Genomic DNA, 14,986 nt, shown 5'->3' on the forward strand with positions numbered 1-14,986 from the left:
TTTTCACTTGCTTGGTGTCAATATTATCACGAGAGGTTAAACAACAACTTTGCCCCCTTGTAAAACAAATAAGAAGGTATTGAATTGAATTTAATATGGTTCTTGACATTAAACTGAGTGGAGACATCTTCAGTGACGTTTAATAATAAGTCGGTTCTGTATGTCTCATGTAATACCTACTTAATGTTTAATTTAATTTGAATAAATTTATATTCTACTCTACGCTACCCTACCGTACCCTACCCTACCCTACCCTACTCTACTCTATTCTATTCTATTCTATTCTATTATTTTTGACGAAGGTGGACGAAACGGGTGTGTTCTTCGATTGCGAGCGACCGACGACGGGAGCGGAGGTTATGGAAAAGTTATTTGCAACTAAAGCGAACAGTTTTGAGTAAGTTATATTTATTTTACGCAACTAGGGATAATTTCCGAAATGATAAACTATCCTATGTCCTTCCCCAGGACTTAAACTATCTCTATGCCAAAGTTCTAAAATCGGTTTCAGACAGAAAGACAGACACACTTTCGGATTTATATAATTATTTAAGTATGGAGTTTTGATTTTGGCATAGAACTGCGTGATTTAAATAATCTAATACCTTTAAACGAGCAATTCTTGTTTATTTATATATATATATATATATATATATATATTTCGGCGATCTCGGAAACGGTTCTAACGATTTCGATGAAATTTGGTATATGGGGGTTTTCGGGGGCGAAAAATCGATCTAGCTAGGTCTTATCTCTGGGAAAACGCGCATATTCGAGTTTTTATATGTTTTCCGAGCCCCGAGCGAAGCTCGGTCACCCAGATATTAGTTGTCTAAATGAAGATATCCCAATTCGTTTTGAACTATTAGTACCTAAATGGTTTTACTTTAATTCGATGTAATCATACTCTGAAGGGTGAAAGGTCATACTGGTCAACTTTTAAATACAATGGGTAACCGTCCAACCCCGATATCGTAAAACATACTGCTGTTCCATAGAACACATTGACATTATGGTTCTGAGCCTCTAATGTAAATTTTATTCGATAGCGTGTCTCATTTTGTTTGGGATTTTCAACAGGACGTTTTGTCAACTCAAAATCCCATACAAAATGCGACAACGCAAACGCGTACGTCACGACACGTTACGCTATCGAATGAAATTTACATGGGTACAGTAGGTATTAATTCACATCAGGAAACAGTGCTAATGCTAATTAAGAGTTGAAAAATACGCTTTTTACTACGCTCAAGATTCTAAATTAGATTCACTCGCTACGCTCGTGAATCTATTATAGAATCTTTCGCTTGCACGGGACTCAAAATAAGCACTCGAAGAAATATCAAACTTTGATCTCTTGTTGTACAAATAACTATTATACAACTGTGTATTGTTTCAGTTTCCTAGCTACAATCCAGCCCTCCCTAATCCTCCTAAACGGCCTGGTCCTCATCACCACCCCCCCCTCCGGCTCCTGCGGCGCGCTCCTCCCCCCTCGGCCCCTAAGACCTGGAGGCTCGGTGCTGGAGCTGGGGCTGGAGCTGCAACAGCTGGAAGTAGACTTCAATGACCGCGTCAAGGTCAAAGTGCAGCACGCTTTGGAGTTCAAGTAAGCTAGCACTAGTTAAAAAAAATCCGTTTGATAACCTAATCCTAAGGATGCATTCCATAAAAATAGGATATTTGACACAATATGTTGAATTTTATAACTAAACCTAGTTAAATAGATAGAAAATGAGAAATTTATCACAAAACATTAAAAATTGAAAAAATATACGGGAATAATAAAAAAATACAAGGCCTTATAGTTTAAAAAAAAATTTTTAACTTCGAAATAGGAAAAAAATAATGATACCATTCGATTCCTTATATTTTATTTAAAAAAATATTGTATGGCAACCATATATGTACAAATAAATAATAAACGTAATATTTCACCGACAAAATCGCAATTTCCTTGTTTTCCATACCTACATTAAAGCGGCTTCTAACGTTACATGGTGACGTCACGATGTCTTGCCATTTTCTATGCAGCGTTTCGTCAGTAAAGTGCGAGTGCCAGACTTTGATTGACCATCATTTGTGACTTTTGTATTGCTTTAAGTCCTTTAAGACTATGGGTCCCATACAGATATTTGATCCTCAATACAAACCTGTTCGACTGATAGCATTCATAAAAAAATGTCAAATACCCTATTATTACAATGCACCAAATGAATGATGATATTGTTTATAGAGAAGACAAGCCCGATGGTGAGGTGTATCTGGAAGTAGCAGGCTACACTCAGCTGGAGAGCGTTGGTAGCAACCTGACCGTGGATTTCTTGGTAGCTGCACGCCGACTACATACGACTGACAGTGAGAAAAACTGGAAGGTGAGCTCAGTCAGAACGCAAAGAAATTCAAAGTTTCTAAGACTTCACAGAATAAATAAAAGTATTAGGTACAGAAGGTTCACTCTCTAACGAATCACGTCTATTACGACGGATATGACCGCTAGGTGGCGCAAGCGGAAACAGGCGTCCGTTCCGTAGTGGTGCGCTATGGCTATTAGACACCAAAATTGCCGTTGGCCGCATGTACCATCACGCTCCGCGATTGTTACGCTATTTAGTGGAAAGCTTTGGTTTCCTCCGAAAGCGGTGCCGTCATATAGCGGTCGTCTCCATACAAATACTACGACATCCATATTTAGCCGTATTATTTAGTATGGAGACGGCCGCTATATGACGGCACCGCTATCCTAGGAAAACCGATCTTAAGGCCTGAGTGGACGCTCGAAGCGGAGCGTTCGCCGGGGCGTGCAGCGTGGCGTCGGGCTCCCAAGGGATTTGAGCAGCGTGCACTAAGGCCGCTCCTATACGCTTGCATTTGTTTAACATGCACGCCGCACGCCCCGCCCCGCTGCACGCCCAACTCGAGCGTCCACTCAGGCCTTACATTTAGGGTTCTACCTAAATTGGACATTCCATAGCGTAAGTATGGAACAACCAATTTAGCTAGGATCCTAAATGGCGTAACAATCCCGTGTGGTGACTGTACCTACTTGTAGCGACGCGTCGAAATCGCGGAGTGAACCACTTCTGCCGAATTTGAAAAGGAGGTTACCAATTAACGTGGTTCTTTTTGTGGTTTTTATGTGCTTCTTCGAAGGTAGCTGGACCGATTCTCAAAAACCTAATTTCCTAAAGGGTTTATTTCACAGCTAGCTACTGCCCGTAACTTAAAAAAAAATTATGAATTCCCAAGCCAAACTTTCAGTAGCAAAATGAGGTTAGAAATAACTTTCCTTCCAGGTCTGCGTCCACCTCCACGATATCTCCCACGTCACTCCAGACCAGGACCTGTCATCAACCCCAGCAGCCTACGAAGGTCACATGCTGGTGACCTTCAACCACGACATGGCCTTGACCTGCCCGGCCAGTGCTGGTGGGCATCTGAGGATGGACTATGTTGGGAAGCCGGTTGATGGTGGGGCGCTGGAGAGATACTTGAAGGTCATGTTGACTGGAGATAAGGTAGGTTGTTTGATGATAAGTGAGATTTCAAAATTATTCCATTTACTGTAAATAATTTCACTTTTGAAGTGAAAACTTCTTTAGCGGCGCTGTGCAGTTTTTGAGGTGGGGAAAACATGTTAAACTCGCGACAGGTCACGTGACCGTAAGACGGACACGTGACCTGATCGAAAAACTTACAATGTCATTGAGTTTTTCTATATTGATTTAAATGCCATCTAGTGAGTTTCCATCTAACTGGTATTAATATAACTCGAGTACTAACAGTGATGTGCTTAGGGGTTTCAAGTAGTGCGACTAAATAACGCTAGATGGCGTTAACCTCAATTATACATAGTGCTGCAGACATTTTGCAATAGTGATTGAGTTTTCACTTCTGCCAGCACTCCCGGAGTGCAACCCGTTGTTTTTTAGTTAAAAGAGCGCCAGTTGTTAAAATGCAGTTTTAATAATTAAAATTTTATAAATATGTAGTTTTTGTTTTTTACTCGCAACGCAAGTGTGATAAAAAACGTCGCATGAGACACGTGTGCATTGGTAAAAAAACAACGGATTGCACTCCGGGAGTGCTGGCAGAAGTGAAAACTCAATCACTATTGCAAAATGTCTGCAGCACTATGTATAATTGAGGTTAACGCCATCTAGCGTTATTTAGTCGCACTACTTGAAACCCCTAAGCACATCACTGTTAGTACTCGAGTTATATTAATACCAGTTAGATGGAAACTCACTAGATGGCATTTAAATCAATAAAGAATAACTCAATGACATTGTAAGTTTTTCGATCGGGTCACGTGATCTGTCGCGAGTTTAACATTTTTTCCCCACCTCAAAAAGTTCACAGCGCCGCTAAAGAAGTTTTCACTTCAAAAGGGCTATTGGTTGAAAGCGATTAACTAAATTCTGGGCTATAGGCTAATCCTGCCTTATAGAACGGTATGCAATTTTATCATAATGTATTATTATTACCTACAGTTGCCTAAACTCAGTGCGCCAGATCTGAGCACAGAAACGGGGCAGCTACTGGGCAGTCTCCATCAGCAGCCATTGAACCTGACAGCTGTCATTACGGTATGTTTTATTTAAATAAATAAAATAAATAAATATGGTAGGACATACTTACACAGATTGACTAAGTCTCACAGTAAGCTCAAGAAGGCTTGTGTTGTGGGTACTCAGAAAACGATATACATATATAATATAGGTACAAATACATAAATAAATAGAATACACCCAAGACTCAGGAACAAATATCTGTGCTCATCACACATATAAATACCCTTACCGGGATATAGCCCTTATTTTATTTATTATAGGGCCGATTTAATTCGGTGGTCGAATATTTCATGATTTCGCTTCACATACATTTTCTATGAACCGTCACAAAAGTGACTCCATCCGTCTTCCTCGCGTTGTCCCGGTTTTTTTTTGCCACGTCTCACGTCTCATGAGAGCCTGGGGTCCTCTTGAAAACTAATCCCGATAATTGGCGTACACACTAGTTTTTACGAAAGAGACTGCTATCTGACCTTTCAGCCCAAAGGTTAAACTAGGCCTTATTGGGATTCGTCCGGTTTCCTCACGATGTTTTCCTTCCCTTCACCAAAAGCGACTGGTGATCAAATGATATTTCGTACACAAGTTCCGAAGATCTCATTGGTACGAGCCGGGGTTTGAACCCGCGACCTCCGGATAGAAAGTCGCACGCTCTTACCGCTACGCCACAAGCGCCTTTCATTATAGTGATTCTTAGTGTAACTTAACCCAAAAGTAGATAATTTTTGAAAAAAAATTTGGTTGTCTGTAAAGTCGGTTTACGGACGATAATTTTGCGTGATAACGTCATATTATAAGAGAACATTATTAAATTATACAACGGGACTTAATCGCGTATCTAAGTTTTAAGATTTACCTCCGACGTTTCGAGGACGGCGTTGTCCCCGTGGTCTCGGAGAAGACTGGCTTAAGTTGACATCAGCATCGTCTAACCGCGCGAGTTTTTCGAACTACCCGCACTTGGTCTTGTTTATCCGCTTGAACGTTTTGCGCACTAGGGATGTCACTCTGTCGACACACAACACTAACGATATTCGATTTATCGACTGTCGATATTCGTTTACGCTTACATTTACTAATGACTGGATTCCATGTGGATGAGATCTTGAAACCCTCATCCCGATTGAAATTTCTATGTTTTTTGATTTCAATGGCTTCCCGTACTTTCCTGCTGTAGAAATGACGATCCGTGGACAGGATTTTAGGGTTATGCAGCTCAATCCAGTGGTTTGGTCCTGACTCCAGTAAATGCTCAGCCACGGCAGACTTGTTCACCTGACGATTTTTGACAGCTGCAATATGTTCCTTAACTCTTTCTGCTATTGTGCGCTTTGTTTCTCCGATATAGGAACTACCACAACTGCAATCAATTTTGTAAACGCAATCAATTTTGGTCATTAGTAAATGTAAGCGTAAACGAATATCGACAGTCGATAAATCGAATATCGTTAGTGTTGTGTGTCGACAGAGTGACATCCCTAGTGCGCAAAACGTTCAAGCGGATAAACAAGACCAAGTGCGGGTAGTTCGAAAAACTCGCGCGGTTAGACGATGCTGATGTCAACTTAAGCCAGTCTTCTCCGAGACCACGGGGACAACGCCGTCCTCGAAACGTCGGAGGTAAATCTTAAAACTTAGATACGCGATTAAGTCCCGTTGTATAATTTAATAATGTGTAAAAATCGTGAAAGTTTAAATCAGTGATAAGAAAACATTGATGAAAAATGGCATAATTGTATAGGTTACCATGGAGATCTGTCCACAACGTTACCATGGAGATCTGTCCACAACGTGACACTTTTTCGTGCATGCTAGCGGTGTTCATCGATATATAAGACGTTATCACGTCAAAAAAGTAAATGCCCTTTTTCTGCAAAAGTTACACCATACCTTTTTCAACCCCACTTATCTTATGTGTGCTTTTGCAGGAGAAAAACGGCCTTGCATTTGTGACATTGAACAATGGGGGTGAGATGCAGTTCCCCTCACATAACTTCGCCTGGCTCCTAGACAGCTGGACCAATATGCAGATTATGAAGAATCTGGGAATATACCGTAAGTCCATATAGGGCATTATCTATGAAAAGGGACCTATTGTTGATGGCGCTTACGCCGCACAGCGTCGCGCGGCATTGTATTTATATAGGAGCATCGTTAATAATGGCGTAGGCGTCATCGACAATAAGGACCCTTTTCGTAGATAACGTCACATATCACTACATAGTAAAAAGGAAGAAAAGGAAAACAAAAAAAGGATTCTTGATCAACTAAAAGGTTGTTTACTAAAGAAATTGTGACTGATCTTGTCGGGACAAAAAGTTTCGGTTGCACCTCAAAAGCGATAATGTATTTTATCCTTTACATCGAACATCTGATCTGGGGCCCGTTTCTCAAAAGCTTGTAACTTGTAATACAAGTGGAAGTCCCTTTCTAACAACAGCTGTTAAAAAGTGCCATCCGCTTGTATTACAAGTTACAAGCTTTTATGAAACGGGCCCCTGGTCAACGGTGTGGTATTAAGATACCTACTTATTTAATTTTCAGGTGAATGTCGACTGGAAGAGTCCATCGTAGGAACATTGACGGGTGAAAAAGACCCGTTGCCATCAGCAGCCTGCTATGAGATCCTGGTACTAGCTGACTGCACTAGCGCTCCCAGGTATAGTGGAAATAGTTATTAATTAGGTGAATGTCAGCAGCCTGCTATGAGATCCTGGTACTCGCTGATTGCACCAGCGCTCCCAGGTATAGTGGAAATAGTTATTTCTTAGGTGAATGTCAGCTGGAAGAGTCAATCGTCGGCACATTGACGGGTGAAAAAGACCCGTTGCCGTCAGCAGCCTGCTATGAGATCCTGGTACTCGCTGACTGCACTAGCGCCCCCAGGTACCCTAGAAATAGGACGAAAGTCGAATCGACTTTTGTTTATTAACCCTTTAACCGCCAGAGTCTGATATATAAGACTAAGATTTCGCCACAGTCTGCAGATTAATAAGACAAAGAACTGATTTGGTTTTTACAGCACATTTATAACTCCCGTAACTATGCCAACCTTACTCTGCGTGGTACAATTACTGTCGGTGGCGACACGAGCACGTTCGATCAAAAATTGCTGGCGGTTAAAAGGTTAAGTTATTGTTACTAACCAAGCTAATTCTGCACCTTCATTAATGTCAAATCCCTATGAAAATATAACGTTTAAAACACTCCCTAAGTTGACACTCACTTGAATTTCTAGTCGCTATTGGCGACTTGTTTCCCCTTCGGGGGTCCTTCCTCAGGCGCTCGTGCTCGCGGCAGCTGCAATACGTGCACGTGCACTCCGTGAAGCCGTTATAGTCTAAACAGTTTAAATCATGTCTCACGAAAGTTTAATTTTGATTACTCCCTAAGTTAATTTAGATCTCTATCATGCTATCAATATTCAATCCAAACGCGCTGTACGAATCGTCGATGATCCCAAACTCACAAGCGGTATTGAACCTTTAAGTCTGAGGAGAGACCTTGCCTCCTTATGTGTGTTCTACCGCTTGTACAATGGGCTGTGCTCTGAAGAATTGTTTGACATGATGCCAACGGCCGCTTTCTATCACCGCACCGCTCGCCATCGGCAGGGTGTTCATCCACACACCCTAGAACCTAAATGGTCGCGTACTGTGCGGTTTAAGAGGAATTTCCTCCCGCGGACGCTCCGGCTGTGGAATGAGCTCCCTTCCGAGGTTTTCCCGAGGGTCTACAGTATGGGGTTCTTCAAAAAAGGAGTGTACAGGTTTTTAAAAAGGTCGGCAACACGCATGTAACACCTCTGGAGTTGCAGGCGTCCATAGGCTACGGTGACTGCTTACCATCAGGCGGCCCGTATGCTTGTTTGCCACCTATGTGGTATAAAAACAATATTATTTTCAGATACGCCATCTTCCACCAACGCCGTAACACCATAGACAGCTACCGTCTGTACACGGGCGGGAACTATGTCACCGTCACGAGCAGCGGCGGTGACATTAATGTCACCATCAACGATGACACGGCGTGCGCGGCCGACTGCCGGTACCCTCCACAGGAACCTTTTTATGACTTCAAGTGAGGCTATAAGTTTTTTTATAATTTAAGCGGTAAATATTTAAATTTTTCTTTTAATGTAAAAAGTTCTAGTATCGCTCCCAGACGTATCTGCTTGTATCTCTGTTTGGCCCTATGGTTGACTGGTAGAGAATGCCATTTGGCATTAAGTCCGCCATTTGTACATTGTTGTATATATTTTGTGCAATAAAGTTTAAATAAATAAATAAAAAATAGTTCACGCTTGACCAGTATTTATTACACATTCAACGTTAAGGTAAACGTACTAGTGCTCGACATGCTATTGCCCAATAGATGACACCCTGCTGTTACCTCTATTGACAATGACTTAAGTTTCAAGATGACATGTACTGGGACCGTGTCGAGCACCAGTACGTTTACCTTATACATATACAGTACTTATACTTTTCTCTTGTCTTATTGAGCTTAATGTCTTTATTACGTAATAATTAATAATACGTAATAATTTTATTTAATCATTTTTCATGTTATTGATTTTAGGGTAACGCGTCTCGGCGACACAGTGAAGATATTCTCCCGCCTCAGCGGAGTCCAGCTTCACTACAAGTACAGCGAGACCGTAGTTCTCGTGCCGAGTCTCGCACTCTCCACCAGCTGCGGAGTGTGTGGTGGGCAGCGGTATTACACCGAGTGTTAAAACAACGCTTAACCACATAAAATATACTACTAAATTATCGAGACTGTAGTTCTCGTGCAGTCTCGCGCTTTCTCCCAGTTGTGGGGTGTGCGGATGACAGCGCTACTATACGAAGTGTTAATATCGTCCTATATATAAGTTACACTACACGAGACCTCAGTTCTCATGCCGAGTCTCGCGTTGTTTACTAGCTGAGCCTTTACTGAGTGTTAACACAAAACACATAAATTAAACAACAAGTACAGTGAGATGAGACCGTAGTTCTGGTGCTAAAGCTCGCGTTCTCCGCTAGCTGTATCTCCAGCGAGGCACAACACATAAACATAAAAATACACTATAAGTAAAGAGAGACTGTGATTCTCGCACTGAGTGTCGCACTGGTGGTGGCAATACAATACACGTTAACACAGGTTTAAACACATACATAGTCGCGCAATAATACACTCACATAAATTACGCAACAAATATCGCGAGACTTTAGTGCTCGTAGCGATATTCGATTTTTTTTCAATTAATCTGATTTTCCTATGTCACTCGCGGTAAATCATAATAATTTGCACTAATTAAGTAGGTATATTGTATATAATATTAATAAAAGTATTAAAACACGGTCTATCTTTTTATTATTACGAGTTTTTATTTAACTTACCCTGTTAGTTAAAGTTAAATCTTGGAAGCTAAATTTAACCAATTTCACATTATTTTCGATTGAGTTGAAATACTACTACTGTTACCATATTACCAGTGGGGTGACACTCCTTCTTTCGGGCATTCTCGGTTCCGTTCGACTCAGCTGATTAGGGTTAGCAATGAGTAGGGCCGAGTTTAGGGTTGACACAACTTGACGTCCCCTTGCGTGCACGCCCTTAGATAAGATAATGACTTGAATTTTGACAACCCTAAATGGCCGAAAAGGATAGTGCTATACATTAGAAATGGCCAGCATGATTCGTCCCTGAATCGCTTTCAAACTTCGGTTTTGTAGGAAGTGTCTTTTCTGTACGGTATTTATTCTGAGAGAGTGGAATTATCCAAAAAGGTGAAGTATTCCTAATTATCCAAATAACATATACATACCTTATTAAATTTTGAGTGCACTGAGACCTCTAGCACAGAATAAATAATAGTACAGTAAGTACTAAGTACAGAAGACTCACTCTCTAACAAAACGCGTCTGTTACGATCAGCACAGATATGGCCGCTAGATGGCGACAGCGCCACGCGCGGCTTATGGCTTACCCCAAAATTGGGGCCGAACGGATGTACTTTAAGCTACCTGTAGCAAAGCGACGAAATCGCGGAGTAAGCCACGCCTGCCTCTAGTTAGTTTAATATGTATAAGTACTGTCCTTATTACTAAATCTCCCAGGGAGCTGTTTATTGGTGGAAGCCAAACCAGACCCTTAAAAACAGCTGCCAGACACCCGGATCAAGGTGTTAATTAGAGGAAACCGTATAGGTACCTTCTTTTGTAGCTAGCTCTCCTTAGGTAATATTACTTTTTTACATTACCCTACATTTTATGAGGAGCGTGTCCTAATAAAAATATTACAATGCAAGTATTATCTGGGTTAAGCATACATTGCATAATAAAATACCGGCAAAGTGCGTGCATTTTAAAAGAAAATATTGTATTAGGTAAGGTACCTGTGCCAAATAAAGGATGACTCACGCTAGACCGGGCTGGGGCCGGGCCGGAGCTTCCGGCGCTTCCTTTTCTATGGACTACGAGATCATCGATCAGCTGTCATAGAAAATGACATGTCGAATTGGCCGCATCTTCAGCCGAAAGCCTCAAACGTCGCAAATATGCGACACTAGGTAGTAGCTACATATTTGCGGCGTTTGGGGTGGAAACCCTGGGGCCATGGGGACCTAACCTAAGGAGCTGTTTTTATTTTAAGTGTTATTATGTTTTGAAAATAAATGTAAACTCCTATGCGCATTTCTGCAGCTCAGCAGACACGGCCCCAACACGGCTAACTAGACCATCTAACACCCTCACTAGCCATTCCGCCTCAAAGCCTGAACAATGCGCCGTTAACCTACAAGTTAAAAATACCCCTTTGTGTCAAAAAGGCACCCGTCTGAACCAGCGATCAAAGGAGCCGGCCGTGCGGTCATGCGCTGGACCTCAGGAGATGGCCGCTTTGATGATGATTTAACGGTCTAAAAAATCTTGCTATCGATTGTTCTGGATGTTAAAGGTGTGGAAAATTTAGTGTTTTAACCTCCAGAAGCCTATAAAAAGGACTTTCGTTCCATTGCATTTTGAGTATTTTTTTTGACAAGTCACAATTGGCAAGGATTGGGCGACTAGAGGTTAGGTTAGGTTAGGTAGGCTATAAGGGAGTTTTAGGTAAAAAAAAAATCCTTTTCAAATCGATAGTCCTCATGATTCTGAGTGGAAATAACACAAAAGTTGATAGTTTTTCGAAAAGAGTAAATGTAGGTACCTACACTTTTTTCTATAATTGCTCAATAATTATGATGTATTATTGAGGTATTATTTGTGTATCCGTTATACACCATTCCAGAGTAAATTTTTCGATCTGCCCGATTATTCAGGTTCAGAAGTGATTATTAAATTACTCTTAAAATTTAGTATCACTTCTGAACATTATACATTTTTAAATGTACATTTACTTCTAACCTATGTATTCGCAAATATCTCAATAAAATTTATTTACTGCTAAAAACATTTATAAAAGTAAACAAAAATTACTATGTGTAAGATTTGCCTCAAAATATTTTTCTAGGTAAGTACATAGGTATTATATATATAGGTACCTTACTTATTTATCTTTGGGATTTTCTGCCTTATATTTCCTGATATTTGAGAACAGTCACTTTGTCAGATAACCTCGTTGATTAAACCCTCGATCAGCATACGCTCCACGCCACCCCAGCCTCCCTTCGACGTGAAAATATAATTTATTAAGTTACGCACTTTTGCCACGCGCAGTTGGCGTCTACAACGCGGTCGGCAACGTGGCTTCCGACCAGGGATGTTGAGCTCCGGTTCCGTTAAGTCGGAACTTCCGATTGTTATTCCACATCCGCTTCGATTCCGATTCCGTTATTTTTGAATCGGATGTCAAAGCTTAGCGCGGCATCAAAAACAAACAAGTTTATACCTCTCATTCTCTCCTCGCCCCAAATTTTTATTTTAATAGACCTACCCGTAACATCTTATCCACATCTCACTCAGCCTCCGATTCAGTTCCGGTTCCGATCCGTTTCCGGTTCCGATAAACTAAATTTAAAACATCTGGTTCCGCATTTGGTTCCTATAAAACTACATGCGTTACAAACCTAAACCTCCTTCCGACTAATGTCACCTTGGTAGATTCCGATACACCGATCAAGGTCGGGGTGACCTTGGGTTGGGTTTTACTATTTTTTTAGAGTTCTGTACCTCAAAAGGTAAAAAACGAAACCCTTATAGGAACACGCGTGCGTCTGTCTGTTTTCTGTCCGACCATTCCCTTTATCTCCAAAAATACTGGGTCTAAAATTTTGAATCGTGTGCATTAATAAATATAATTCTTATTCTAGCTATTTTAGTATAAGGTGTCCAGTTATTTGAAGGTGGCCAGTAATAGACGATTTATCCTATAAGCCAGCAAGTCGACTCGCCCATACAAACGCACTCTCCCTTTTTAGGTCAAAGACGAGTGTCATTACAACTGTCTCAGTAACAAGAACGCTTAAAGAACCTCTGTTGTATACACTGCCCTTAGCGTACACATTAAAATAAGAACTAAATACATACACATTCAGTGCCGAAAACTCGACTATCGGGTATTTTATGATTTCGTTCCCAGGCCGGACGACCCGATAGTCGGGATCTCGGGATCGTGGTACTACAGCTTTATATGACGATTTTTTTGTGGCCTGGCGCGGATGTCTTGTTTGGCTGGGTGGCAATGAATGTGTTAAGGATGACTCACGCTAGACCGGTCCGGGGCCGGGCCGGACTTCCGGCGCTTCGTTTTCTATGGAAAGCACCACGTGATCACCGATCAGCCGTAATAGAAAATGACATGTCGATGTCGGAGCTTCGGCACGGGCCCGGCCCGGTCTAGCGTGAGTCATCCTTTAATTGACCGAGCGTTAGCGCAGGTCTCCGTTTCGGCTTGGTGGCTTGGGGCCCGATTCGGATTTTGAAATAGACATCTGTTAGATATCTTTTAGACATCGCCAAGATACGATAACGATATGTTTAAAACCTAACCTGTCAAATTTGACATTTGCGCGATTCTGGAGATACTCTTAAACGATTTCCACAAGATATGGCTTAGAGATCCAATTCACATCTAATAGATATCTAAGGCCCTGGTCTCCTATAAACGCCATCGGCCGCTTACAGCGTCTGCGTCACGATGCTTAGGTACTATAGAGATGTACTGTTGTGGTCTGTTTTAGACGTCGACGTCAGCGTCTTTTTTGTTCAAAAACGTTGACGCTGACACCAGACGCCGCGTACAGCATAAAATAGGAGACCAGGGCCAGGCTCTATCTAACGTAAAAGTGACATTGGTTGCCCGAATTGCGCTGCAAAAGAGAACTAGTTGAAATCTAAACTATAACGTATCTAGAATGGATCTAGTACGTGTCGTCTCTTGTGAATATCTTGAAGTTCGAATACGGCAGTTGGTCAAAAATGCTTTCGTACAGTCAGCAGCAGAAGTTGCTATTTTTATTGTAACGTGTAAAATGATTATTTTATAAATAAATAAACTGAAACTGTTCAAAATTACCTTAACGGGCTCTTATTCTCTTAACAATAAAGTCGCGTCAAGATCATTTTGAACACCTCACCCGCTTAGCAACTATTGCTGCTGACTGTATGTCCAGATGTGATGTCGTAATAATTTGTTAGCAGGCTCCGTATAGGTAATTAGATGGATTTTATTTGCCGTCTCTTTTTTTGTTACATATAATATAAGTTTTCTGTCGTATTATTTTATGAATAAGTTTTTGGCAAAAATTTCATTTTTGGTACAAGTTTTTATCACTGACTGTACTTTTCTTACGACAGACAACTAATACTCATCGAGACAATTCTAAAAAACCCTAACACAATTAGGTTGCGTTGTTTCATCGCAGTGTTCCTATGGCCACCTCCTGTCTCCATCGTCTGGCGTTAAATTAAACACAAGTCGTCTCCTTCACGATTTTCGTAGACATCTCTTCTAAATACCTAAAACTGGTATGGATGTGTTCCTCGTGGTCTCTAGAATACGAATTGACCGGTTTTAGTTTATGGAGAGGGGGACGTGTCGATAAAAAGGGGGGGAATGTGGGCGGCCGACCAGCATTGATATTTGTTCACATCTTGAGTCCTATGGGACCGATCGGTTCGTTTCAGGTGTCGTTTGAAAGAGTATTAAACGTGCTATTATTGCTTCATAATAACTGTAGTCATAACTGTAGTCGTTTAGAAAATATTTTAAAATATATGATTTTTTACCGTGCATGGATGGCATAAGTACTGACAAAACATGCATCTAACTCAATAAATTATAACTTTACCGCAATTAATGTTATTACAAAATATACGAGAAATTTCATTAGCTTTCTAAAAACATAAGGTTTATTGGTGTATGGTATTATATAACCATGTAATGATGAATTTTGTTCAGCATGGGTCACTACGCACCGTCACGTA

The 14,986-nt window shown here is 41.1% G+C and overlaps 1 protein-coding gene across 1 annotated transcript in view; it reads left to right on the forward strand.

Moving 5' to 3' along the window:
• Nucleotides 1-9,381, forward strand: part of LOC134659504 (uncharacterized) — a 49,533-nt gene extending 40,152 nt beyond the window's left edge. Inside the window, exons 21-29 of the mRNA XM_063515148.1 lie at nucleotides 303-397; nucleotides 1,400-1,609; nucleotides 2,237-2,375; nucleotides 3,297-3,518; nucleotides 4,494-4,589; nucleotides 6,503-6,629; nucleotides 7,346-7,460; nucleotides 8,481-8,654; nucleotides 9,156-9,381. Of these exons, the coding sequence (XP_063371218.1) occupies nucleotides 303-397; nucleotides 1,400-1,609; nucleotides 2,237-2,375; nucleotides 3,297-3,518; nucleotides 4,494-4,589; nucleotides 6,503-6,629; nucleotides 7,346-7,460; nucleotides 8,481-8,654; nucleotides 9,156-9,312 (1,335 nt within the window). The 3' untranslated portion in view covers nucleotides 9,313-9,381. The remainder of the gene's footprint in view (nucleotides 1-302; nucleotides 398-1,399; nucleotides 1,610-2,236; nucleotides 2,376-3,296; nucleotides 3,519-4,493; nucleotides 4,590-6,502; nucleotides 6,630-7,345; nucleotides 7,461-8,480; nucleotides 8,655-9,155) is intronic.
• Nucleotides 9,382-14,986: the final 5,605 nt, after the last annotated feature.

Source organism: Cydia amplana, chromosome 25 (genome assembly GCF_948474715.1).
Source record: "Cydia amplana chromosome 25, ilCydAmpl1.1, whole genome shotgun sequence".
NCBI lineage: Eukaryota > Metazoa > Arthropoda > Insecta > Lepidoptera > Tortricidae > Cydia > Cydia amplana.